The sequence below is a fragment of the Gavia stellata genome, chromosome 21, assembly GCF_030936135.1.
Source record: "Gavia stellata isolate bGavSte3 chromosome 21, bGavSte3.hap2, whole genome shotgun sequence".
Lineage (NCBI taxonomy): Eukaryota > Metazoa > Chordata > Aves > Gaviiformes > Gaviidae > Gavia > Gavia stellata.
This window is the reverse complement of record NC_082614.1, coordinates 13988322-14015584: the sequence shown is the minus strand read 5'-3', so window position 1 is coordinate 14015584 and position 27263 is coordinate 13988322. Positions and strand designations below refer to the sequence as shown.

The 27263-nt window shown below is 47.3% G+C and overlaps 4 protein-coding genes across 5 annotated transcripts; 3 read left to right on the top strand and 1 right to left on the bottom strand.

Moving 5' to 3' along the window:
• Positions 1-2683: 2683 nt before the first annotated feature.
• Positions 2684-12748, top strand: VPS33A (VPS33A core subunit of CORVET and HOPS complexes). 2 transcript variants are annotated; one of them, XM_059827522.1, is made up of 13 exons: positions 2684-2785; positions 2860-2925; positions 3036-3163; positions 3712-3901; positions 4793-4909; positions 5600-5774; positions 6497-6690; positions 8960-9086; positions 9273-9340; positions 9910-10047; positions 10441-10578; positions 10748-10916; positions 11497-12748. In XM_059827522.1, exons 1-13 carry the CDS (start codon positions 2684-2686, stop codon positions 11688-11690), a joined length of 1806 nt encoding a protein of 601 aa, XP_059683505.1. In that variant the 3' UTR covers positions 11691-12748. The 2 variants fall into 2 exon arrangements, with proteins under 2 accessions (XP_059683505.1, XP_059683506.1); XM_059827523.1 differs by lacking the exons at positions 6497-6690; positions 8960-9086.
• Positions 12749-16706: 3958 nt separating this feature from the next.
• LOC132318847 (uncharacterized) lies at positions 16707-16841 on the top strand. Its single transcript, XM_059827554.1, has one exon. It carries the CDS (start codon positions 16707-16709, stop codon positions 16839-16841), a length of 135 nt encoding a protein of 44 aa, XP_059683537.1.
• A 1423-nt stretch (positions 16842-18264) lies between these two features.
• DIABLO (diablo IAP-binding mitochondrial protein) lies at positions 18265-22550 on the top strand. Its single transcript, XM_059827814.1, has 6 exons — positions 18265-18311; positions 19201-19321; positions 19679-19810; positions 20528-20638; positions 20794-20890; positions 21887-22550. The coding sequence occupies exons 1-6, from the start codon at positions 18265-18267 to the stop codon at positions 22099-22101; spliced, it is 723 nt and encodes a 240-aa protein (XP_059683797.1). The 3' UTR covers positions 22102-22550.
• A 3530-nt stretch (positions 22551-26080) lies between these two features.
• B3GNT4 (UDP-GlcNAc:betaGal beta-1,3-N-acetylglucosaminyltransferase 4) lies at positions 26081-27211 on the bottom strand. Its single transcript, XM_059827837.1, has one exon. The coding sequence runs from the start codon at positions 27197-27199 to the stop codon at positions 26081-26083; it is 1119 nt and encodes a 372-aa protein (XP_059683820.1). The 5' UTR covers positions 27200-27211.
• Positions 27212-27263: the final 52 nt, after the last annotated feature.

Genomic DNA, 27263 nt, shown 5'->3' with positions numbered 1-27263 from the left:
AGGTTTGTTCCACTTCTCGGCTTCCTTTATTTTATTCACTATGTTAATTTGCCAAGCATGACTTGATTACATTCAGCAGTGCTGCTGCAGTGCTGGCCTACTGATCTCTGTGGCTCAAACTAGCTTTGGGAGATGCCGACGGCTGCGCTGCGCTGTCCCACTGCCCCTCCAGGATGGCTGAGAGCATCCCCCGGGGCTGCAGGTTCAGAGGAACAGAGACGCTGTTCTGCTCAGAATTACACAACCAGATTTATGTTCAAAATGTAATGTTAGAAAAAGAACTTGATCTATCGGTGGTGGTTGAGACCCACCGCTGTCTGTCAGACCTGTTGGCTGGGTGGAACTACCTAGCTCCCTGGTCAGAAATCACACTGAGGATCTCAGGGGTCCTTTGGGAAGTTCCTGTCCCTTGTTCTCTGTGTCCGTGGGTGCTCTCTGTAACGCAGCGATCCAGCAGTGAGAGTTAACGGAGATCTGCACGTGTCAGTTTGAGGGCCTTTCCTTTGTTGCTCGTTTTCTCCAAAGTGCAGTTCTCAGCCTGCTGACTGTCCTTGTTCTTGGCTATCATAGATCGACTTCCTGAATTCAGTGATAGTAGATCTGCAAAGGAGAAATGAAGAATTGAACTTGAAAATACAAAGAATGTGTGAAGCAGCCCTCAATGGCAATGAAGAGGAGATAAATAACTATGACAGGTATAAATCCTAAAGAAAACCTCGGCTTGTGTTTTGGGAACTGTTGGTAGCAGTCCGTTCTGTCAGCTGCCCAATGCCCCAGCCTGATTTCAGCTGTCAGGAAGGACAAACGTAGCTTTCCCTTGGATTTAGGGTGACTGAATCCAGCCGCCTTTTTAGGTCCATTACTACAGTGTACCTGCTGGTGCAAAATGATCCTCTGTAGTTATCGATCACAAACACTGATGTGTCGTAACATGTTTGTTGTTGGTCTTGGTTGAGTTTGTCCCTTTCCCAATTGAGTAGAAGAGTCTTTGCTCTCAAGAGGCAGGTAGCTGCATTGAGATGGGGAGGTCCAGTCCAGGGAGCTAGAACGAAAACCTATTTGATATATTGTGACTTCTGTCAAGAGAAAAGAGAAACCAGTTTACATGTGTTTCTTTTTTAAATAATGTCTGTATTTGTGCAAATATTTACACAAACAGGGCAGTTTGTTTAGTAAATATTACAGTATAAGGGAATATGGGGGTACTGCAAGGTAGTCGAGATGTCAGAAGATCTTCAGAAGGGGTTTTGTAATTTTTTTATGTTGACCACCGTGGTGTTTCCTTAGTCTCAGTAATTATGAGACAGTGTATGGCGCGGGGCGGGGAAGCAGGCCTTTCTCCTTGATGAAGGAGGAGTACCCTGCTTGACTTGCGCTGGTGCTGATCTTGCAGTGAGGAAGAAAGCCTGTCAAAGAAGAAACCTCGTCTTTTCTGTGATATCTGCGGCTGCTTTGACCTTCACGACACTGAAGACTGTCCAACGCAGGCACAGATGCTGGAGGAGCCGCCCCACTCGGCTTACCACGGCAGCAGGAGAGAAGAACGCCCCTACTGCGATACCTGCGAGATGTTCGGGCACTGGACGGCCGACTGCAATGACGACGAGACCTTCTAACGCAACACGCGGCGGGAGGACAGACTGTCTGTGCGCCCTAGTCGGACGATTTATACCACCAGCATTTGTGTGTGCTGAACGTCAGGAAAAGGGACAGCGTTTCTTGACCCCCTCGCTCCCCTTCCCCTTGCCCATCCACTCCAGAATCAGTAAATTGATAAATATTTTGCTCCTCCGCTAATAAATAACCCTATCTCCCTTTAATAAACTTAAGTGAAATATAAATAAATGATTTAACAAATGACTTTATGCTGTTTCTTCCCAGGTGCTGGGTTTGTCCCCACTCTAACAAGAAACGCCCCCATGCTGTTGCATCTGTTGATGGGAAAACATGTATAGGAACGAAGCACTATAGTTATATTAAAGCTATTTAAATACCTTAAAATTATGCTGTTAATTTTCATATTTGCACTAAACCATTTTAAGGCTGAATTTGTACATTTAGATTTTTAAGCTTTTTTTTTGACACTGGACTGGGTTGAGAAATATTTCACCTTTATTTTCATTTCGTGGTTTGATTGTGATTGCGCTCAGTGCGGGCAAGCTCTGGGTCGTGGTGTGAAACGTGAAGTGGGGAAGCAGGTAAGGAAGGGAGCTGCTGTGGGGCTTTTTGGAGACCCGTATGCTGTGCACACCTCAAACAGTTTGTGGGACATCCTTTTTTTGGGGTTTTTTTTTGCATTCTTTCAGCTTCTATATGGTGTGTGTGGTGTGTGTGTGTGTATATATGCATATATATATTAAAGTTATATTTTGGAAAAAAAAAAAAAGGTGTGTTTTCTTTCCTCATCTTTCCCTGGGGGACAAACGTGCCCTGTGGCTGCACTGTCAGTAAGTGGGAAGCAAAACGTCAGCAGCGTTGCGGGCCGCCGCCGGCTTTCCCTGGCGCTGCGGGCGGCAGCGGGCGGCTGGAGGACGGGAGTTGTGGTGCCCGCCAGGGGGCGCTGCGCGGCCGGGCCCGCCGCGGCCTCTCGCTGCCTGGCTCCGCCTCGGCCGTCACGTGGCGGGCGCCAGGTGACCGCCGGCGTCACGTGAGCGGCGCGGGCGGCGGCGGCGGCGGGAGGGCGATGGCGGCGCACCTGAGCTCGGGGCGCGTCAACCTGACGGCGCTGCGCGAGGCCGGGCGGAGGGAGCTCCGCGAGTTCCTCGACAAGTGCGCGGGCTCCAAGGTGAGCGGGGCCGCGCGGCGGCGGGCGCGGCGCCCGGCGGGGCCCGGGCCTGACGCCTCTGTCCCTTCCCGCAGGCGATCGTCTGGGACGAGTACCTGACCGGGCCCTTCGGGCTGATCGCCCAGTACTCGCTGCTGAAGGTAAACGCCGCGGCGGGGCCGGGCGAGGCGGCGGCGGCGGCAGCGCCTCAGCTGCAGGGCCGTGCCACGGGAGCTCCCCGCAGGTAACCAACGCCCCTGCCTCCGCGTAGGAACACGAGGTGGAGAAGATGTTCACGCTGAAGCCGGGCCGCCTGCCGCAGGCCGACGTCAAGAACGTCATCTTCTTCGTTAGGCCCAAGTTGGAGCTGATGGACATCGTCACGGACAACGTGCTCAGGTACGGCGGCTGCGAGGGGCCGACCCGTGGGTCTCTTACTGGGAGCCGGTCGGGGCTCCCGCCCAAGGAGGGGAGACGGGTTTGGCCTGAAACTGCCGTGGGGTTCGTCACGTCCGGGCTCGGAATGGGGAACTACGTTGCAGACACCGAAACTGCAGCGCGGCCGCTCTCAGGGCTCATGTGGGGCGCGAGACCCCCTGGGAGGGAGGGGGGGTTCACTTCGGCTGGCGATGCAGAGGGCGCGTTCCTCGTCAAGAGAATGTACGTTACTTCCAATTAGCTGGAATGAGTCGTGCTGTGATTGACCCTCCTTTTGAGAACTGCAGGGAAACCACGTCACCTTGCCCTGGTTTCAGGCCTGTGGCGGTGGATGTACACGGCTGGGTAAAAAATACCCTGAAATACAAAGATAGGAATGGAAGTTGGTGATAATAACCAAGCGCGGCATTCCTATTTCCTTTGAACTCAGTGCCCCCAGCCCGCGGTCTGCACTGGTTACCTGCGCAGCTGAGTTACCGTTTGCTGTGCTGTGCCTGTGACTCTTCCAGGGAAGACAGAGGCCGCTCTCCCCAGAGGGATTTCCACATCCTCTTTGTGCCGCGCCGCAGCCTGCTCTGCGAGCAGTGGCTGAAGGAGCAGGGCGTGCTGGGGTCCTTCATCCACCGAGAGCAGTACAGCCTGGACCTGATACCCTTCGATGGAGACCTGCTCTCCATGGAGTCTGAGAGCGCATTCAAGGTAAGTGCTGGTTTCGTCTTTGAGGAAGAACACTGCGTTTTGTGTTGGCTGTTGGTGTTTGCTACAGAGGCGCTCGGAGGGTCTGTCGGTGACCCGCACAGCAGGGAAAGGCCTTGCAGAGCAAATGTGGTGTGATCCTGAGCGCTGAACTTGATCCTGAGCGCTGAACTTGATCCTGAGCGCTGAACTTGATCCTGAGCGCTGAGCCGAGCCTGAACTTCTCTGTCTGTTTTCTGACTAAATGCCGAAAGAACCATCACTACACCAAGCTGCGCCCCAGTGCCTCCAGCTTTAACTGCTGGTGTTTTTTTCACAAATTGAGCATTCATGAGGCTTAAAATACTTAGTGGTTACAAAGAGCCAGCACAGATTGTGTCAATATGCAGCCAAAGAGCCATGTACGATGGTTAATACTGCGCACTGAGCTGCACGGAGCATTAACAGCTGCCACATACCGGCTGTGTGTCCTCTTTTCTCAGAATGCTGCGTCTGGGGACAGAAAGGTTGGAGAGTTTCTTTGGCCATCTTTGCCTTATTAAGTGTAGCCCAGAGGACGCGTCAGGGCTTGCAGCTGCTTGTCAGCAGCTATGATGAGGTGTTGTGCGCTCAGATTGGCCTAATTAGAGGGAGAGGCTCTCTGCAGTCACTTTCTGGCTCTCTTACTCCCTCCATCAAACTGGGAGTAGCGTGTGGGGTTCAGAAATACTACAGTGTCTAGTTTGATCAAATGATTTGATGTATTGACAGCACAGGGAAGGTCCGTATTTGCCAACAGCCATAGTTTTTCCCTAGCCTGTGTCTCTTCTGAACCGTTCACATGGACCACGTTCTGCTGTGGAAGCAGCTGTGTTGGATCGACACCTTCCATCGGGAATCCTTCTTGTTGTTTAGGAATGTTACCTGGAGAGCGACCAGACAAGTCTGTACCACGCGGCAAAGGGGCTGATGACACTGCAGGCTCTCTACGGAACCATCCCGCAGATTTTTGGGAAGGGCGAGTGTGCCCGGGTAAGGCAAACATTGCTGCTGAAAAAAATGCATTTTGTTCTTTGGAACTGCTTTAAGGAGCGTTTGGTAAAATGCACCTGTGGGTTTTTTGAATCCAGCCACAGACCATTCTTGTCATACTGGAATTTCGGGATCATAGCCATCGGGTCTTTGTCATCTCTGGCCAAAAGAACAATCTTTGCTGTTCCATAAGTCTTCCTGTCAGGAGGATTTATCTGATTTCGTATGTTTTGCTCACAGGTACACTGACTTTGTGTTCTCAGCAGTTCTTCTTTCTGTGGAGTTTTAACACTTAGCCACTCTGCTGGTATCAGAAGGGCTGAATAAAGCAGGAAATGTGTAACCTACTCCTCATGCCTTAGCTTTTTCATCTCTCCCTATAACTCATCCTTTTTCCTTCTCTCTGATCAACCTACGGTTTAATTGGTACCTCTTGTAACAAGGGAGTGGCTTGAGATGAGCCTGGTGTGTCGGCCACAGTCACTGTCCTGCAGAGAGCAGCAGAGAAGGACGTTGTTTTCTTTGTCCCATCCTGCCCCCGTCAGTCAGCCAGTTTGTACCTCTTGCCATTCTCTTCCCTTACACAGGTCTGCACCCTATACTTGCATGAGCATGTGCTTGTAGGCCCTAGGAGTCAAATCCATCCGTTGTGGCCTGCACCATAACCAGACCAACGTGGTTTGTTTTCAGCACGTGGCTAATATGATGATCAGGATGAAGCGCGAGTTCCCTGGAAGCCAGAACTCGATATTTCCTGTCTTTGATACCCTCTTGTTGCTGGACCGCAACGTTGATCTGCTGACGCCATTAGCTACGCAGCTGACGTACGAAGGGCTGATAGATGAAATCTATGGAATTCAGAACAGTGAGTACTGCCGGGTAAGGGGGAGGTCTCTGGTTGCTGGGGCGGGTTGCAGTGTGTCAAGTGGATTTCTGCTTTGCTAAATGACAGTGACGTGGGAGCAGCTCACCTGAACTTAGCGCAGAGATGGTTCAGTCCCAAGCTAGAGCCCATCAAGATCAGCTCTGGCTCTCTTTTTGCCTAGGAAGGGGAGTTGGGTACAGTGCCTGTTACTGAATGGGAATATTTTGGATGTTGGCTGGGTGCAGACATGGTGGCACAGAACACGTAATGTGGGAGCAGAGATATTGCCATATGCCTTCGCTTTCTAGCCTGGCTGGCTCACATTGTTCCACACTGAGGGGTCGGGAACAGTTTGTGAAAGGTCGTTGAGCACGCTCTCCTGCTCCCTAGGAGGTAGTAAGAAAAACTCCAGAGAGGCATTTATGAGTTTTAATCGCTCCTGCTGTACTGAAGACTGGCTGGAAGGCGGCCTCCAAACCTCTTTGAGTAGCTAGCGCTTGGGTTCCGATCATGTATGTGTGTAGAGGTCTCTGGATCCCTGGGTGAGTACAGGGAGACTCTCCTTAATTAACGCATAGGCACTGAGTCGTCTGGGCGTTTATATCAGCTCTGCTGCTTGCAACGGTTTCCAGCCCAAGGGACACACTTCCACAGGCTGCTTATCTTAACTTCTGGTGGTGAAGTTCCAGTCCTTACAAGGGTTATTTCTCTGCATTTGGTAGCTTATGTGAAACTCCCGCCTGAGAAGTTTGCCCCGAAGAAGCAGGGTGAGGGTGGGAAAGATCTCCCTACAGAACCCAAGAAGCTCCAGCTGAACTCTGCTGAAGAGCTGTATGCTGAAATCCGAGACAAGAACTTCAATGCTGTGGGGTCAGTGCTGAGCAAGAAAGCCAAGATCATCTCAGCAGCCTTTGAGGTGAGGCCTGTATCTATCCGACCGTGCATCCCTCGGGTGTTCTTGTCGTCAGGTAAGTCGCAGTCTGTGTTCAGCAGGGATGTGACTGGCAGCTCGAGCTGTTGCCATCGAGTAATCCCCAGCCAGCGAAAAACCAGGTAGTCTTCAGAAGCCCCTCTAGTCTGTTCCCCTGCCATGGGAGGAGATCAGCTCCACTTCAACTGTTCTGAGTAGGTGTTGGTCAGATCTCCTCTTAAGAATCCTGTAGTAATGCGGATCCTCTCTTCTCCCCACACCTCTCTTCTGGTTAAAAGCTTGTCTCAGAGCTAGCCTAAACCGCATTTCTGCTGTGTTAGCCCCTAGTTCCCATAATAGGAATTGCTTCCTTCGGTCTGCAGAGCAGTCAGGTGCTGCTTCCCTCTGCAAGAGGCCAAAGGTTAATTTTAGCTGTTCCACTTTGTTGCTGTTGTTACCTGGTAAGTGAACGGTCCTTTTCCCTTTGTATTCCCTGAGCGTGCAGAGAAAAAGCTTTAAGAAATAAACTCCAGAATGTATGTTCATAGAGTATTATGGCTGGCATAAAAAACAACAGGAATGTGAGAAAGACAGTTGTCTTACAGGAGGTTTGACCTGCAAATTCATGCTCATGTGTCACCTTAGACAAAACTGGAGAGTGCTGTGGGGTGTGTTTGTGGTTTTGTTTGAAAACATCCTGTTGATGATTCATAAAGAAACTGAGATCCCATATCACTGCTTTCAGGCTTCATGGTGATTCTCAAGAGAACTTGTTACACTGTTTGATTGTATTTCCTTGGGTTTTTCTTTGCCTCATCACTTCTGCCACATTTAAGACGAGGTAGTGGTACCTTAACTGAAATACTGTGCTCAGCCTCATCTCCTAGTAAATGTCTATTACTGCAATATTAGTGCTGAAGGCACTAAAGATAGATTATTCATACTGGTAGTTAAAAAAAAAAAAAAAGACATTTAAGAAATTGTCAGAGGTAATAGGTGATAATGAAACAGCAGCATATTGGCAGCAGAGGACTTCTTAAATTGCAGTCTTCATCATTATTGCTCTCCTGCCTGCACTTGCCCATTTAAATCCTTCACATATGAGTCAAATTATTATTATTTTTATTCCAAGTTGCAGCAAGAGGCAAGTAGCCCAAATGAAATACAGACCTCTGGACTGCTCTGACAGCTGATGTCTGCATTGTGCTTCATCAGATCCTTGCTCAAAACCTGGAACATTGTTACAGCCAGGTACAGTGACTGGCAGCAGTTTCACTACTGCTTTGAGGGGAAATGTCCCCCATCTCTGCATTTGCCTAGAGCTCCATGTTTACTGGCAGCTAGCAAAGTAACTCATCTTTGCATGAAAAAGGTAGTTTTGCTGATAGGGAAACTGAGGAACAGACAAAGGTGGAGAAAAGTCATTGGCAACACTAGTATAATGGAAAAAACCAGTCTAATGATCCTTTTTGTGCTGGTTTTGGCTGGGATAGAGTTAATTTTCTTCATAGGAGCTAGTATGGGGCTATGTTTTGGATTTGTGCGGAAAACAGTGTTGGTAATACAGGGATGTTTTCGCTATTGCTGAGCGGTGCTTACACAGAGTCAAGGCCTTTTCTGTTTCTCACACCACCCCACCAGCGAGTAGGCTGGAGGTGCACAAGGAGTTGGGAGGGGACACAGCCGGGACAGCCGACCCCAACTGACCAAAGGGATATTCCAGACCATATGATGTCGTGCTCAGTATATAAACTAGGGGGAAAGCTGGCCGGGGGCCCGCTGCTTGGGCTGGGCATCGGTCGGAGGGTGGTGAGCAATTGTTTTCATTTGTGTCACTTGCCTTTCTTGTTTGTTGTTGTTGTTGTTATTTTCCTTTTCATTATTGTTGTTGTTGTTATTATATTTTATTTCACTTATTAAACTGTTCTTACCTTAACACACGAGCTTTCTCGCTTTTACTTTTCCTATTCTCTCCCCCATCCCACTGGGGCAGGGGGGGAGTGAGCGAGCGGCTGTGTGGTGCTTAGTTGCCGGCTGGGACTAAACCACGACACTGTTGTATTATGTCCTGCCTCTTCTAATGATCAAAGCGCTGTTACAGGTAATGCTGTGACGTTAGTATAAGCACTTAAAGTCTTTTGTCTAAAAGGCTGCATCTAACTGTATCTGCTATTGCAGTGAGTACAGTAAAAAACTTTTTAATGATAAAATGATCTAGTTGGTGCATGGCTAATTAATCTGAACAAGACCTGACCTAAGCGACTGATTTCTTTAGGAAAGACACCACGCGAAAACCGTTGGAGAGATTAAGCAGTTTGTTTCGCAGCTGCCACACATGCAGGCAGCAAGAAGTTCTCTAGCAAACCACACCTCCATTGCAGAACTCATCAAAGACATCACCAGTGAGTATTTGTTGAACAGTCTATCAGACTAATTTCAATATAGCAAGATGCAAGACAACTTGATGGATGTCATTCAGCTTGGCGAAATGGAGCTTTGCTCCATCCAGTGCATCTCTGCTGAAATGTTAAATGTAGAAAATAAGCTGTCAGTTGCTATTGTATTGATTTTTCATTCTTTTCCCAAAGCATCTGAAGATTTCTTTGATAATTTAACAGTGGAACAGGAGTTCATGTCTGGAATAGACACAGACAAGGTAAGTAGATAATGACAATTAGTGACTCTTACATCTTCAAAAAAACCCCAGCGTATTTCTCTGGGGTTTTTCGAGAGAGGAAACATCTGATCTAGACGATGTCTGTCTCCTTCCAGCATCAAGGCTGTGAGCTCTCACTTGCGTCTGCTTGCACATTTGCAGTTTATTCCAAGCGACAGGCATCGCTGAAAGTACTTGGAGTCGGTGCTGTCCTGTGTGCTTTGCCGGGCTCCGGTTACCTATCATTGCCTGTAACACAGGTGTACACAGCTGGGGTGCTGTGACTTGCACAGGGGCACTACGTGCTGTGAGGGATCAGTGCAAGATGTAAGATGGTTAATCAGAATTTTTTCAGTGCATTAGACAAAGTCTAGCTGTTGACTGTGGAATCGGCACGCTTTAGAAAGATGCTAGGTGGAACCAGTGCTGGATCACTGTTTTACAGACGGTCTTGAGCTGCCAGGAGAGCAGCTGCACCCTCTTTCTTGCTGTTTTGGAGATAATAGGCAAAACTAGATCTTTCTTTCCAGGTCTTTAAATAACAACTTATGTATTTTTTTTTTTAATAGGTTAACAATTATATTGAAGACTGCATAGCTCAAAAACATCCATTAATCAAGATCTTACGTCTCGTTTGCTTGCAATCTGTATGCAATAGTGGACTGAAGCAGAAGGTTCTGGACCATTACAAAAGAGAGATTCTCCAGGTTGGGCTGTAACTTTTGGACTGATAAATTTCTGAGAAAACCCACATGAAAGCCTCAGCTCTACAACACTTGCATTCTAGACAGATGCATCTTATACATGGGTAGTGTTGACATCCAGCGTGTACACGTGGAGCACTAAGGCTTCTCTGTGGGCTGACAGCAATGACTCAGGAGGTGCTCACATGTGTTTTACAACATGTAGATACAGCGAGGTTTATGTATCATTGCACTTTTTACTATTATGATTTAAACACTAAATGGGATACACTCTAGAGAGATCTGAACCAAAGAACTTTTTTAAACTGACATCTTTGCCTTTTTTTTTCTTTTTTTTTAAACACTCTGGTCATGTATTATTGACATGGTATTAAAGGTGAATTCTTTATATTGCAGACTTACGGCTATGAACATATATTGACCTTAAACAACTTAGAAAAGGCTGGACTCCTGAAACCTCAAACAAGTGGTAGGAATAACTACCCAACGATCAGGAAGACCCTGCGCTTATGGATGGATGATGTTAATGAACAGGTAAACAGGTGCCTCAGCAGCGAACATTACATCTAACAATACAGAATTATCTGCAGCAGGAAAACCTTCATCTGTTTCTTTATTTTATTTTATGTATTTCTATGGTGCTGTTTTGCAGCATGAAGTAGCACTCGCCTGCTGCTCACTCACACTCTGCTCTCTCCTGCAGAACCCCAACGACATCTCCTACGTGTACAGTGGCTATGCTCCACTGAGTGTACGCCTGGCACAGCTTCTGGCTCGGCCAGGGTGGCGGAGCATAGAGGAGGTTTTAAAGATGCTGCCGGGTCCCCATTTTGAGGAGAGGCAGCAGTTACCTACTGGCCTTCAGAAAAAGCGTAAGTATTGCTTTGTTTTCCCATTTTTCAAAGGGAGATGCATCTCTCTTAGGCTGGAATGAGGCAAACTGAAATCAGGGCTGGCAGAGCCCAGGCATCTCTCTCATCTCCCTGCCCCACTGCAGTATTAGATCTACCTAACCCATTTTTGACAGGTAGCTTTCTGGCCTCTTTAAAACGTCCAGTCACATATTCAGCCTGCTATTAATGCACAGCACCATGTGCACTGAGGATACTATAGAGCTGTACATTTGTTTAACTTCTCATCAGAGTACTAAAATAAACCCTAACCTTACACTGTGATTTTAATAAGTAACATTACTTTACAAAGAAGGTCAGCATCACTCTCCTAGTATTAAGCCCGGGTAGGCAGAAACACATCCTGTAAAGAGACTCCAGAGCTGGGAGTAGAGTCTGCATTTCTGGGCCCCAGTCTGGTATTCCGCCCAATAGGTTCCTCCTCTAATTCAGCTGCTATATTTGTTTTAGTTTTAGGTCATTTTGAGTTTGACTGACAGTTGATGGATAGGAGACATAAAAATAAAACTAAGACAACCTGCAAATTTCTCTGAATACACAGGTCAACACGGTGAGAACCGAGTCACTCTGGTGTTCTTCCTGGGAGGTGTAACATATGCAGAAATTGCTGCGCTGAGATTTCTGTCCCAAATGGAAGATGGAGGCACAGAGTACGTCATTGCCACTACAAAACTGATCAATGGAACAAGTTGGATCAAATCCTTGATGGAGAAACTGGAGCCTGCCCCTTTCTAGGGTCTGTGACGAGAGACAGTAAAAGCGAGAGGCCCTGTGTGACACAGGCACGTCAGCTTCTGGTCTTCTGGCTTGGCTGCTTGAGCGTCAGAGAAACACAACAGTGAAAGAAGCTCTCCTGAGACCAGCTCATGATGCAGTTACCCTCATCCCTCTCTGCACCTGTGTTCCTACTGTTCGTGGAACTTCCTAGTAGACAAGCCGTGCTGAAAGGCACTAATAATGAAAAAACAATGGGAGAAAGAGAGATCCCTGCTTGTGGTCTGAATTGGCAAAAAAGCGCTGCGGGAGCGGGGATTTGCCCTGGTTCTTCTATTTGGCAAATTGCTGCTTTTTTTTTCTTTCAGTTAGTAGGAGATGTGATTACTTTTTACCCTTCTGAAGTGCTGAGGAGGCAGGATGTTTTCTGTTCCTGATTTCATATTGATATTCCCAGTCTGTCTTTCTTTCTCTGGTGCCTGACATATTCCATCAATACACTGGATCTGTTTCTGTCGGAGGTCTGTGCTCAGCTGTACCTCTGCTGTACCCAGAATTCAGTTTCCTGCTCATCTTTCTGGTGGAAGCCAAGGAATTTGTGCTTCCCCCAGTTTCAGCACATTCACATCAACAGGCAGCAGCAAAGGCCAGGCCACAGTCGTTAAATTTTCTCACATCCTTGGAAGCTGATTGTACAATGGAAAGAACTGCTGTAAAGGGGAAATAGTAACTCTTTTACTGCATAGGTTTAGAAACGTGATGGCTCTCGGGCATCCAGAGTAACGCACCTGCAGGACCTGCTTAGCCTGCGCTGTACAGTAACAAGCTGTTATGGTTAGTTGCCTGTAGGCCACACTCAAGTCCGCTGCCCTGCATGCTTTAGCCAAGGAATTCATTGGGTTTCCTGCAGCAACAGCTAAACCTTGAACTCTCCACACACATGTCAACAGCACTGACTACGAATACAACCAGCTGCACCCAAATTACCAGGGGGATGCTTGAGCCTTTTACTTCAATCGCCCTGTGAAGGGATTGGTGTGAGGTGGCTTGTTTGTCCTGGGTACACCCCGCCCCCCCAACTCTGGAAGGCAACTCCAGGTTATGAATGACATCAGTGTGTCAAGAGCTATGTTTGAAGACACACAGATACTCCCTTCATGGCACTCGGGCCAAAAATAGCTACCTCAGTGACCCAGTAAACAGCAGGTTTAAAACAGACACTTTTTTCACACCCCCACCCCTGTTCAGTTTATAAATTGTGGTACTTGCTGCCACAAGCTGTTGTAGAGCTCAAAATTACAAAATGGAATTTTCCATGGTCTTGGTGGCTGGGCCCTTGGTGTTGCTGAGCCAGTGTGTGTAAGAGGCAGCTTCTGGCTCCAGGAGACTCAGCCTTGCTAATTGCTAGAGGCTGGGAAGGCGGACCAGGGGTCGTAGCTTATGCCTGTGCAGCTGACCACTACCAGAGCCTGTGCTGCTGTCCCTCAGCCCTTTCCCTGGTCACTGTCACTATACTCACATGCTTTAACAGCAACCACCGGGGACTCTGTTTCACACTGCATTTCACTCTTAAAAACAAGACAGAACCCCACTCCCCCCAGCTTAAATCACTCTCAGCAAACATTTCTGTGCTTAGTTATCCTGCATAATTCATAATATGTCCCAAAACCCCTTCATTTTTCCCAGTTGTTACAGTTATGACTGTGGGTTTCAGTCACTTGTTTTGTTTTGTAAGATTGAGTTCTGCCAAATCAGCCCCATCACAGAGACCCTCTGTCGTGACTCCGGCTGGCGTATTAGAATAAAATAAAAATGTGATTTTTTTTTTTTAAAAGTGCTTGCTCGTGCTCTCTCTCTTTGGAATACAAAAATAAATAAAATAAAACCCTGCACTATGCTAGTTGTATCCTTCTCCCTCTGCCCCAGGATAACTGAGTTACTTAAGTTGAAACTGTTTTTCTAACATCTGGATGGTTTTTTAAGCTTCTGCACTAATTACATTCTGTTCTGCCACTTAAACACACTACATCAGAAATATTTATGGTCTTCCTTGAAGAAAAATACATTTTTAATCACTTGAGACTTTTTACTTCAGGTGGGTAGGCAACTTGCAGACCTGTCTTACAAAAACAAAACATACTGCAACTTTTGACAATGAAGCAAGGAGCAAACGTGGCTTGCCTTGCTCTGCATTATTTCTGCAGTTCCACTGTAAAGTAGGTAATTTCACAGTATTTAAAAAGAAAAGTCGCTTTGGATCAAAAATTAGATAGTACTGTGCAGAGAAAAACAAGAATCAATGTCATTCAGTGCAATCCTTACAGAGTGTCCTTGGCTTGGCCTTGAGGGTCTTTATACTTTTTTTTAATAAAAACAACTAATCGCAAGGAGATGAATAGCACTGATAAGGCTAATCTGTGAACTAAGGTCATGATGTGTAAAAGCTACACCACAAGTGAATAAAGGAAACCACGCAAAGTGCCAGTTCAACAGCTTGCTTACCCTTTCACTTGGACCAGCAAATGTGTTTGTTCGTACCACCAGACGCAAAACTTACTTACTTTGGCAATAGTTTATGCTGGACACTTGGTAAACTTTAGTTTACGAACATACTTTTTTTGCAGACTGGAGCCTGCACCACCACCAAGCAAGAGCCATGTGGACACTCAAAATACACAAAGTCTCTTCCTGGAACTATTCAACAACAACAAAAAAAGCCATCTTGACATTGATCAATTCTCTGGAGGAGCAATTACTACTTAACAGGCTTCCTGAGCAGCTTGATTATGTTCTGCTTCCGTCTAAGGCCTTGCTGACCATGCGGGTAATAATTTGATAACAAGAGAGCCTAATTAAATTAAGGGGCCATTTTCTACATCATAATATCTTTGTAGGTAAGAGATTTGATTTGCAGTACATACTCTTCCTTCTCTCTGCTGTCTGCATTTGTCTGGTTCACAAGCAAAAAGAAAACATTACCCAGCCTCCACCCCAGAAGACTTTCACTTTTCATGTAACATTATCGGAAAGCGGTTTTGCTAAAAATAAACATACAGCTTACCTCCCTCCTCCCCCCCTTTGCTGCAAAAGAGTCATAGCACTCCCTCTCTAAAAGGTAGGGATGACTTCTTGGGTGTGCAAGGGTGAAGCTAGAGCAGTGAACTAGAGACAGTGCAGCAACGAGGCTGGCCTCAGTGCTCGCTCTCTTTTGATAAAAGAGCCCGGCTCAGCCCGCACAGTTCCATCCTGCAATGTGCTGCAGATCGGGGGCGATCCCCAGCTCTATGTGAGCATCCTCCTCCCCAAGTGGCCCGCAGAAGCACAGGGCGCTCAGAGAACAGAGCAAGAGGCACAACAGCCTTCCACATAACTGAACTGCAGAATAAAAAGCGTCAGGCGACACAACACTTTGCTAGAGGGAAACAACCCCACATATAAACAAATGCAGGTTTTGACCCAGTAGCACTAAGCCATGGTGCTTAAAGTCACAAAATACTGCTGGCAAAAGCACTCTGGGGAAGGGGAGCTATTTGGCATGCTCTGTACTGCCGTGCTGCACAGCGCAAAGGCGCTATGTCATATAATAATCGGTCCTGACCACACCTAGTGCATTAGTCCTCGTGTGGGCTGCAAACACAACCTCATTACTCCCGGACGAGCAGAGAAGAAGGGAAATCAAACTACAGCACAAACAGTTTAGAAGCCAGAAAGTCAAGGGACAGCTGCCGAACAAAACTAGAGAGAAACAGGAACTTTACCAAGTAGAGCCCATCACCTACCCAGGTAAGCAGTTTATTTCTTTATCAACATCTTTTTAAGTAATCAGAAATCACATAAAGCCTATAGATAGAAAACTTCAATGCTTTGAACAACTGGGAAACCATGGCTGGTTTTAAAATGCAATAGCTCCTATAATATACACATGTGCCTGAGCTTACAATGAAATGAATGCACTCTTTAAAAAGTGAACTCTATCACAAGAGCTCTTTAAAAATATTCTAAGTATCAGGATGGGAATTCAGTTTACTGTGGCTGGCTTTAGACTGTTTAGAAGATAAATAACCCTTTTAGGTTAGCTTTATCTTAAGTCTAGTTTTAAGTTCCCTTTATGTGCTTGACCAAGAGTGTGGGTATTTTTGATCAGGCACAGTTACAATCAAAATTAAAAAGAACATGTAAATTGGAGAGACGGTAGACTTTTTTAGATTGCTTTTTAGACAGCTTTAAGTCCAAGGGACCAACAACTTTGGTGAAGAAGTTCAGATTTTATATTAAACTAACAAATGAGCAACCACTTGTAAAGTGATATGTAAGTACGACTTTAAAATACAGCCAGAAGATTAATTCTAAAGCATCTTATCCCATGTCTCCCATTTAAAGGTTATTTTTAACGTGAGATATAAATATTTGCCTGTGCAAACTTGTATTTAAGCCCCAGTTTTTGTCATTCTTAAACAAAAGGCTCAGTTTGTGCCAGTATCTCCATTAGATGCAATTATATCATTAAATATTAATGGCGGCTTCCTTGGAGGAATTGACCACTTTGATCAGAACACACTGTTGGTAATGCACCATCAGCGACCGCTCTGAACATGAAGCTTCCTGGATGCACAGCCACTGACACAGGGGAAAGATACTGGGAGCCAGCTGGACCCCGTAAGGGCCTCTGGCCCTTACCGACACAGCAGTGTCCACTGCCTGGGTGTCTATATTTGAATTTGCTCAGTTACCAGGCCTGATTTGGAGACTTTGATCAGATCCCGAGCTCTTATTCAACACTGCGCAGCTCGGTAACCCTGTGCAGGACTCCGAACAAGCACATGCAAGTCCAACCTGACACTAACAACCTTCTTAGAGGAACGGGTGGCCATTAACCCTCCTGAACACAGCCATTTCTCCTCACAGCAGAGCCACCCCATCGGCTTTGCAGTCTCCTTGCTCGGAAAGACTCACCCTATCCCTCTGCTTACAGAGCGGGGAGGAGGACGGCAGCAGCCAGCCCCGGAGACCCTACCTGCCGCAGTGCCGGGGAGAAGCATGCCGGACTCCTTCGCCGTCCACTTCCTCAAGGTGCTGAAGGAGCTGCTGGCCTTCGTCCTGTTCAGTTACACCGTGCTGCTCGGGGCGCTGCTGCTCGCCGGCTGGACGACGTACTTCTTGGTGCTTAAATGAGAGCTCCTCGTCTGCTGCTGCAGCCGCAGGCTGGCCAGGGGCTACAGGCTCCCCCGTGCAGCTCGTCCTGCGCGTCTGCTCGGCACGCAGGATGGCGGTCCCTTCCTCCTGCGCCAGCTCTGCAAGCGTTTTGGTTCGTTACTGCCTCATCACAATCTTATTTTCTTATGTAAAAAGAATACAGATTAAAAAAAAAATGTATCTACACGCATGCACTTTACTGATCTTTGTGGCTCTCTGTGTCTCCTAGATGTTTGCGCCCCTTCCCTGAAATATTTAAAAGTCTCCCAGCAGTTTTCTCCCACCCCGCGCCCCGCCTGGCGAGCACGGCAGTCTGCCGAGCGCAGCGGAGGGAGGCAACACAATTCAAACAGGACCAACATCTCAAGTAAACAAGTCCTGCCTTGTCTAACTCAGCCTCATTAAGGGTGTGAAGGCAGAAATACAGAAATTACTTGTGATTTTTTTTTTTTAGAAGTCCTGGGAAAAGACATTTCAAATCAGCACAAGGCTTCCCTCTTGCCAGTTTTACAAGGTACACTTCATGGGGTGGGGGCACCGACACCACCTTGTCTACAGGCCTATTTATTTGGCGCTCCCAAATGTGCAGTGCGTTCCAACAAATGCTTAAAAAATGGAGTTAGCTGAAAGATGTGCTGCGATACAGCACTGCCTTGTTAAAACTAAACCCTGCTGAGTAAACCGAGTCTCACAGAGACTACATAGGAATTTCTGGTATATACAAAATGCATAGATTTAATTGATCAAGGCCTTTTGTGTAGAACTATACAGGAAACCTTTGCTGGAGAAGCTGGGGATTATCACTAGCCAAAAGCTAAGTGGCATCATATACTCTTGAAAAACAAAGATTAATTAAACCGGGGGTGTGGGGAGGTGGGGAGCAGAACCTGTGGCAGCCAGTCAGTGCCATCTCAGCCAACACTTCTGCTGACGACCCGACACACAGCTGAGGGCTGTTCTCTGCTGAGCCGGGCCGGCCTCTCAGGTGTCCCTGAGGAGAGCAACACAGAGCAACTGGGCAAGCACGGCCCGAGCTGAGAAGCCGAGAACTCCTAACGCCATTCCTGCTCCAAAGACCCCTGATGGCACGTCCCCAGACAAGGGCCGTTACCTGAAAGGCAGAGCAGCCGCTGGGGCAGCCCGGACGGCGGGAGCGGCTCACCCCGCAGGCGGAGGGGAACGGCGCTGCCGCCTCAGGCTCCAGCCGCCCTCACCGCGCCGCGCGCCGCTCCCGCCCTCAACCAACGGCCACGCGCGCGACCCGCCGCCCAGCCCCACGTGCCCGCCCTCTGCGCATGCGCCACGCCGGGAAACCAGCCCCGCCCGCTCCGCGACCACCCCACACCCCACCCCGGGGCCGGGGCGCGCTGACGTCACTTCCTGCGCACCAGGCAGTCCCAAGATGGCCGCGGGCAGCCGGTGGCTCCGGAGCTGCTGCTCCCTCCTCAGGTACCGCGGCGACCCCGCCGCTCCGGGTCCCGGGGGCGCGGCGGGGCGGGGACGTTTCAGTGGAGCCGCGCCAACACCCAGGCGGCTGTTCACCGGGCTGGAGCTGCCGACAGGGCTGAAGTCAGCCTCCCGGCCCGCTTCCCTGCCGCTGGCCGCCCTTTGGGACTCCGTACCCACTTTGTTTGCCCGATATAATCAAGCCGGCTGCGGCTGGAGCGGCGGCCTGTGCCACAGAAGTGGCCGTAAGGCACTTCATCTGTCTCCAGATGCCGGAGCACAGCTGAAATAGCACAAGCAGTGGGAGCTGTGGTACCCATGCAGTGCTTGCCCCTGGTGCCCTGTAGTTTAAGAATGCACAGCATAAAAGAAGGAAAACTGACCAGTTATTTTCAGAAAATTGGTGTACAACAAAAAAATTTCTCCTGACTGAGTGCTTCTGTTTTTCTGCCCTGACCCCACAGACACTTACACAACATCGGATGTAAATAAAACTGACTACAGGAGGCCCTGAGTGTCACTGGATTGCAGCAAACTATTACCAGTCATATTGCTCACCTGCACGCACCATATACCACTTCTAGGCATGCTTTTTAATTTGTTTTTCAGTATTGAATAGTAGCAGTGTGTTGGTACCAGATAAGATACATTTCCTCTCTCGAAGGATTAATAATGCACTAGTTACTGCACTTGTCTTCTTTTCTTGCACTTAAGTAATGTAACAGAATTTTAAATAAAATTACTCATCCACTATTAAGCAGCTGCATTACAGAAGCTTGGTAGAGACTAGGTCACCTAGAACAGCTTCTAGGTGTTCTTTTCCTCTTTGATACCTATTTCCCACCACACACTGGTTATTCTTTGCTCTTAACTTTGTTTCTTGCATTTCCAGACAAAGCTTCCCTGTTCTGGCCAGTATCAGGAGACGCTGCCTCTCAGGCGTGAACGGACGATGGCACCAAGTGGTGGGCGTGGGGCTGGGAGCGGCCTTGTGTGCAGTCCCAGTCGTGGAGGTAACGTATCAGGAGTGAGACACATACAGCACCCGTTCGTTAGAAACAGTTTAATATTCAAAAACACTTGCTCAGCATTTTACAAACTAGTACTTACCCTCAGAATTGTATTCCTTCTTGGGGATCACAGGTGTTTAAGCCATGTAGTTGTTAGGAAGAGAACTGAGAAAGACAATGTCTTACCTTCAGTAACACCTCGCAAAAACAGTTGCCTTGTTTCACAATGGCAAAACAGCAGTGAGAATTCGGCTGTCCAACCTGGTAACTAACAGTGGTGCTTTTCCTCACCGTTATTTGTTACTAATAACATCCACACGGAAGTCAGTGTAAAGATCATGCAAATGCCTTGTCTTTCAGAAACAAAACTCGGTTTCTCTCAGTAACGATGCCTTGATTAAAAGAGCGGTTTCCTTGGTAACAGACAGTACTTCAACACTCCTCTCTCAAACAACATACGCATTGATTGAAGCATTGACAGAGTATACAAAGGTAAGCTGAGAGATTACACGCTTTGCTAGCAAGTCAGTACTGGAAATACTAAATTATTTGGCACTAACTGCAACCATACTTAAAATGGACTTTGTTCTTTTATGAATTTTAATAAAAGAGGTGTGGGGGTTTGAAGATGTCAGGTCCCTAGGAAACTGGGGCAGGGCTCACTGTTGCACTACAGCAAACACGGAAGTTATTTTTAGCTTTCTTAGACTGTTGCTTTGAGCTTGAACTTAAGCCAAAATGACCCATGTCTCAGAACTGGGGCTAAAGAAACTCGTAACGGTTACTGGATACCTGCATACTGAGTAAGTAGGATACACCACCCTATATTCTTAGGTGTTTTGTTTACCTTCTGTGCCCATTTCTAAGGCCATGAACTTGAGTTTCATCAGAAGAACGGAGTGAGCCATATTTAAATCTGAAACAACAAAATACAGTTTTACTTTTATAAATAAGTGCCAATTTGAGTAAATTATTTGCATTCCAGTTTACTTCCTTATTAGTACGGTTAAGTATATCAAGAGATGCTATCCACAGCATTAGTGTAGGCAGACAGCAAATGCTGTCAGTGCCTCCAAAATTGCAGTGAGCTTGAGAACCAAGCACCTTTGGAACCATTCAGCAATTTTGCTAATTAACACGAGTTGACACTGAGACAACATCAGAGATGTACAGATTGTCACATAATTGTGTGAAATTATTCCTTTGCAGGCAGTTTATACACTGGTGTCTCTCTACAAGCAATACGCAAATCTTCTTGGGAAAATGAATTCAGAAGAGGTGGATGCAGTCTGGCAGGTGGTAATAGGAGCCAGAGTTGATGTAAGCAATCATCTCCCTTCAGTCAGCAATCTGCCTCTTAAACCTCTGCTCAAAAAGTTCTCGTCGCGCTTGCTCACCTTTTCACAAAGGCACTGTTCGCAAGAGCGTTTGGATACTGTTACATCTAGTTAAGTAATGCTTTGTTTTACTCCTAGATGACAACAAAACAACAGGAATACCTAAGGTTGGAATCCAGCTGGATGACGGCGTTACGTCTTTCAGAGATGGCAGCAGAAGCTGCATATCAGTCAGGTAAGCACAAGCAGAAATACTGAGAATTTCTTTCCCCTGGCATTTAGGCAGTATTTATTGAATGAGAATGGAGTTGAGAGAGACACAGAATATACGTTCAGTTAACACACCATTTTACGACTAGCGCCTGGTTTTTGGAGATGTGGAGAACTTACATGCTTTTATTGGCTACAGGTCTAGTAGAAGCGCTCTGAGAACTAGGCCTGCAAACTTCACATGTGGTTTAGATCAAGACCAACCATGCCAAAAACATCTGAGGGAAGTGTTTAGTCATTTTTAAATGCAGCGTTCAAACATGGTTCTGGGAGCCACAGAAATAAGGCTACCTAGGGGGTCCAGCAGGTCTTTCTAGCTGGATGCACTTTTATTAAGGAGTGAGAATATTTGCCTTTCATTCAGGAAAGATGTTAGTTTTGGTCTTTTCTCCCTGTGTACACACCTTCACAAAAAGCATAGAGACTTTATAGCTCTGAGATTGAGTTACGGGCTGACTTACGGTAAACTGGCAAAGTTACTGGAGAAGGGGAGGAAAGCGAAGAATATACAGGGACACCGTAACTCTGTAAGTGCCTGAAAAAGACACAGACTCTGTAGGAGCACAGGAGGAGTATGGACAGAGAAGGGATTCCGAGTTCAGCAGTGCCACAGACATTCCCGCTGCTGGTAGGTGCCAGGAGAGGACAAGGACTGAACGTTCCTGGCACACGATGACTGGGCTGGGCTTAGTTCTCAAACCCACTAGCACAAGCTGATCACTGATCAGACACTGGCTGTAATTCCTTGGGTGGGAAGAATTCAAGGAGGCAAAAAAAAAATCTCAAAGTAGGCATATTGTTGTTTAAAGTAAATGAACAGTAAATGCATTTAGCATTAATACTGCCCAAGAGCTATTGTGACACTTAGCAAAGCAGATGATAATTACGGACAATCACTTCCTTAATTGAAGGTTTGCTGAGTGCTCCTCTAACCCAGTGTATTTGAATTACTACTTTTCAGGTGCAGACCAAGCCTCAGTGACAGCCCGCAGCCACATTCAGCTGGTGAAATCACAGGTGCAAGAAGTGCGACAGCTATCCCAGAAAGCAGAGACCAAGTTAGCTGAAGCTCAAACAGAAGAGCTCATAAAGGCTCAAGGAGAGGAATCTTCATTGCCACAGGGTATTTTAGGAAATACAGAGCCAGGCGAGGACCCTTACCTTCGGGAGGACTGAAAAGAACTTGAGTGTTACCATAGAATACGTGAGAGTCAATCGCAAATTGAAGGGTCCCAAACTTTTCAGTGGGGGATAGTGGGAAACTGGTGAAATAGGCCTATGATTCCTTTTTTTCCCTAAACAGGATTGCTTTACAAATCAAGTCAATTCCAAGTATCTGAAAGGCCTCGATCTTGTTTGTAACTTAACTATGTTTGTAATACTTACGGATTCAATTATTTAAATGTTTAACTATGCAAATGTGAAAACTGCTATCAAGGATAGCTTGGTGTTTAATTGTCCCTCTGCTGGGAGGGTCCTACCGCTCGTTTGATATGTTGGTGAGAGCTCTCTTAACTTAGAGGCTAACTCGGTATCAGCCAAAGAATTGTATTTAAAAGTCATTCTTTTTTAACCTGTGAAGTAAATGATGTCTGTCTGTTAGGAGATACCTTTATTAAACTGTGCAAAAGCATCTTCTTGTGAGTGTGCCCATTTTGGTAAGAGATTAAGTGCTGTTTTCTGTTTGAACTTAAAAGTTTGTAACAGAGCTGAGTCTGACAGCTGCATCAATTTACACTTAATTGCAATCAGGGGAAACATTTGCTGTAGAGCTGAAAACTTTCTATGGAGTTACCCAGGCTCTTCTTAGTGAAGTTTTGCAGTTCAGTACAGCCACCTCTTTCACCCAAGAGTCGCCACTTGTAACGCATCTGCCTTCCCTAAGAAACAAAGGGAGATCTGATTTTCAAGATACTGTGGTTATAAACAAAGTTGTTGTGGCAACTGCTGTGTACTTCTTTACAAAGCAGCGAGCAAAAGTGACTTTTACATATTCAAGTGCTTTCCAGCACAAGTTTCAGGAAAATAATCTTAATTCTCTCTTTTTGCAAGCTTGAAGTTTCACTGCAGGCTTCAAAACCACAGGTGTCTTTCACCGTGTTCATTTTCTAACTTGCCAGCTTAATGTGAAATTTGCAATATTAACTATATAGACAATGTAAACTTAAGATGAAATTGCTTTGTAGAATAGCATCCACTAGGACTTTATCACTGCTGATTTGAGTCAGTTAATCCCCATTCATCAGGTTTTGTAAGAAAACACACATTAATCATAGGTTTTTCACCACAAATTAGCATCTGATGCACTACATCTGTGTCGAGGTTGCCATTACTAAATTGAGTTGTGCTTGACTAGGAATTTTTTCAGCTGTAGCATAAGCCTTTCTATCTGTGTCTCATTTTGCCTGCCTTTTGAACAAATGCAATCCCAGCTGCACAGCACTGTACATTTATACATTAAATAGTAAAGGAATTAACAAACCACCTTTCCTAGCTCCTGCTCCTCACTGGGTGCTGCTGTACCCCAGGAGGATGGCACAGTCCAGTATTCAAGCTCACAGGAAGATGTCTGTGGTGCCAGTAGTCAGGAGGCCCCAAACACAGCTTTGGGCTGCAGCATTACGAAAAAAACCACTATGATGAGAGGATTATTTGCAGCAGTGGCACAACCACGCCCTCAAGAGCCAAATGCAACTTCAGGTCAGTCTCTAACCACAACTGCTCTGTTTGTTACGTGCTGCAGTCTGAGAACATCTGCCAAGCCACTGGCACGCACATACAGGTTGTGTACCTTTCAGGATGCCACAATAACTCTACTCAGATGCTTGCATGGCAGAGATACGGCTTAAGACAGATGAGCACTGCTACAGGAGTCTGCAAAGCAGCTCATTCTTCCACTTTCAGAGCCTGCTCCCACCCCCCTTGTTGCCCCACTTCTTGTTTCACTGTACGCGCTGCTCTTACCTCCCAGCACACAGGCGGTACCCAGACACATCTAACCTTCAGATGTGACAGGAACCAACCAGTCAGTTCAGTCAAGTCAAAATGGGAGCGAGGAGCACGAGTGGCTCTGTATCGCCTCCAAAACGGGGTGGAAAAGAGTCCCACACCTTCATTAGGAAGTGAGAGTTGCCTGTTGGGGGTTAGCCCGTACACCTAAGCCCACAGCAGACATGACATCACGTGCTACATTCTCTTACTGAGTTTGCATTTGGAATCATCTCGTGGATCAGAAAAATGCTGCCACAGCAGTTCACAGGGTACCATGGTACCCGCTCCGTCCAGTCTCTTCTCTGGAACAAGCAGCGGTGCCCAGAGAACAGTGCCCAGAAATGAGGTTTTGCTGCTGATACTCAGCCTTGTTTACAAAGCCAACATAGCTGAAAGTACGCGTAGACAATTTCTCAGGTACAGCTAATACAGCTAATTCATCCCTGTTAGGGCTGCAGCGAGAAGATGCAGTAGCAGCTTGTACAAGACTACAATGAGTATGGACACACACAGGGTCACCCCTTGGAAGAGCAATTTTTTTTCAGACAAATGCCTACTTGTATCTGGCACAGAAACAGCTCGCACAAGAGCGACAACTGCTGCCGTGAGAGCCTGGGTCACGCTGTAGGGCTCAGCTAGAACTCCACCCGGTGCTTTAGAAAGCCGAGGCAGCAAGAGACACGAGCAAACACAGACCAGCAGTACTGCCAGGAGTCCCTCGGCCTGAGGTCGTACAGCCCTGCACCACCCCAGTGGAAGGCGAGGCAGCCAGCCTGCCCTGAGAGCGCGTCACACCTCTGGTCTCGGGATGCCCTCGGTCTCTCTGCCTAAGGAGTACAAGCAAAGACCTCCTGGAAGCACTTCCCGGGCACCTCTGAAAGCTCCAGCTCACGTCTGGTGGGCAGTGAATGCTGGGCAGCTGGCACTAGACAGCAATGACAACAGCACAACACAAATTGCTCTGGTTTCTGTAATCACACACTTCCTCTCTACCCTCCACCTTTTTCTAAAGCTTCCAGGCTGCTTCCTGCTCACACACAGCACAGCAGCGTCTGAGCTAGCAGCAAAACACTCTGAAGGTGATAACCTTCGTAACAGTATCACCAAATCTTAGTTTCATGCTTGATCTTTCCTCAAATTAGCAACTCCAGCGCACTCATAGATTAATTGTTTCTGTAGCAATACATCTTTTCTGGACGGGGCAGAGAACAGTACCAGTTGACAGCAAAGGAAGTGGCAAGTTTCCATTGCTACATAACTTTACCCTCTTTAATATCAACGGCTCCTTAATGCAAATGCCCAGCACCAGATAATCAGCCTTCTTTGGCTCTTAGTTCTCTTAGCTTTCAGGAGACCCAAGAATACTCCTGTGAAAACACTTTTCAAAACTGTATTTTATTTATACCCAACGTTACAACAACAAGAAAAACAAAACCCAAACACATCCCACACAACATGAAAAGCTACAGCCACTGTAACTACCACGGTGATTAGTCAAGACATATTGCTCCTCTCAAACCCAGTCAGAAAGTGTTTGTGCAAAAGCTTCCAGTGCAAGTAAACCTGTAATAAACTTCTGTAAAATCCCAAGGGCTCGAGTCAGAGCCCAGTCCCTTGGATCATCGTGCTGCGTTAAGGCAATACACTTCTGAGGCTTTTTTTTCCCCACTCCACTCCCTCTCCTGCTGTCCGGTAGGACCGGAAGGACTGCTAGCCTGGGACAGCGGAGTTGCGCTGTAGTGGACCCAGCAGCCCACACTGGCCTTTCTTCCACCCCTTCAAGTAATTTCAAGTGCTCTGTCACTCATTAGTCATCATTAGCTTTCCTACACGAGACCGAATTTGTCTGGTGGTCAGACACCCGCCTCGGCATCGCGGAGCCTCCATAGCAGGTAGCCCCTCACTCACGTCCCTGTGGCAGTTGTGACTTCCCCTGGCTCCAGTCCGGCTGGGAGGAGCTGAGCCGAGTCCCCTGTGCCGTGTCTCACCCACCCCGTGACAATTCAACTGCTTCAGTAACCCACTGATAGAAAAAGACTTACTGCAAAACAAACCCCTGCGGCTCAAGTACAGGCTGTTAGTAGAGGACACATTTCTATCACAACCTGATGTTTAGTTTAAAAGTACCCTGTATCCATCATCAGTCACAAGCCCGCCGTGCTCATCAGTAGCTTCTTTTCCAGCGCCTTCTGTAGTCGTGCGTTACCGACACCGCACACCTAATGCTGTCATCCTTTACCAGCGTCCACATGATCCACATCTGGGTTGGGTTTAGTCTGTGCACAATCATCAGCTCTTTGTACAGGCACGGATCAAAAGGATTGAAAGGTCTCTGGATCCCGAAAGTCTTAAAGCCAGCGTGGTTCTTTGGGGTCACTGCCATCTTTGCCAGACACATTCCCACAAAGACATCGTCTATTGGGAAGAGCTCCATCTCCTCTGCGGTGCTCTGGAGGCGGCGCACCGTCTCTCTAGACATCACATAGCCCCCTCCACCCGCATAGAGAGGATAGAAGGGGGCTCTGTACATGGACTCGGGAATAAAATATTTGACCTTGGTGTTCCTGATGGGCCGGGCATTGGCGATCACATCCCCAACAAAGAGATCCTGTTCCGGGTGCAATTCTTGGAGGAACTCAACAATGTTGTAAGTGTTGACAAAGACATCATCATCGCCCTTCAGCACAAACCTGGCATGCAGGCAGTCCTCCATGAACCAGCGGAGGAAATGCAGCTCCTTGAGGGTCAAGTTGAAGAAGTTGTCAACGAAATCCCACTGCAAGATGTCATCAAACTCCTGGCTCTCGTAAACCAGCAGCTGCTGCAGGGGTTGCACCTGGATTTTGGCCTCCGAGCGCCCTAGAAGGAATACCAGCCTGACGCGCTTGCCGCTGATGGTGCCCTCCTTCCCCCACGTGTTCCTGATTGCCACCCGCCGGTCTATGTTGATCGGGGAAGACTTGATCACCAGCAAGAGGAACGTCTCTTTGCTACACCTGGAAGGCTTCAGCAGGACCGAGAAATTCCGGCAGTGCTTGTATGTTAAGAAGATGCGGTGAAGCTCCGGGAGGGTGAGAGAAGAATTGGCAAGGGTCAAGTTTGGCAAACACTTGCTGGGTTCAGCATCGTCCAGAACCAAAGGCTTCAGGTTGTGAATGGCTACATCCGCCTTCTGGTCCGCTGACGGCGCTGCCAACTTTGCCTGTTTCTTCATGTAGAAAAGCCACGCCAGCAGCATTATTGAAAAGGCATAAAGTACCAGGTTTTTAATCCTGGGATACATGGCAACCTCCGCGGCAGCGCCGGCCCTGTGCAGTCAGGGGAAGACAAGCCGGGGATGAACGAGA

Bases quoted from the DNA above. Each gene is read 5' to 3' on its own strand.
- DIABLO (XM_059827814.1), top strand. From the start codon at position 18,265: ATGGCCGCGGGCAGCCGGTGGCTCCGGAGCTGCTGCTCCCTCCTCAG. The intron at 20,639-20,793 runs GTAAGCAATCAT...TTTTACTCCTAG, and splicing joins TAATAGGAGCCAGAGTTGAT to ATGACAACAAAACAACAGGA. The intron at 20,891-21,886 runs GTAAGCACAAGC...ACTACTTTTCAG, and splicing joins AGAAGCTGCATATCAGTCAG to GTGCAGACCAAGCCTCAGTG.
- LOC132318847 (XM_059827554.1), top strand. From the start codon at position 16,707: ATGCCGGACTCCTTCGCCGTCCACTTCCTCAAGGTGCTGAAGGAGCTG.
- VPS33A (XM_059827522.1), top strand. From the start codon at position 2,684: ATGGCGGCGCACCTGAGCTCGGGGCGCGTCAACCTGACGGCGCTGCGC. The intron at 4,910-5,599 runs GTAAGGCAAACA...GTTTGTTTTCAG, and splicing joins GGAAGGGCGAGTGTGCCCGG to CACGTGGCTAATATGATGAT. The intron at 9,087-9,272 runs GTGAGTATTTGT...CTTTTCCCAAAG, and splicing joins ACTCATCAAAGACATCACCA to CATCTGAAGATTTCTTTGAT.
- B3GNT4 (XM_059827837.1), bottom strand. From the start codon at position 27,199: ATGTATCCCAGGATTAAAAACCTGGTACTTTATGCCTTTTCAATAATG.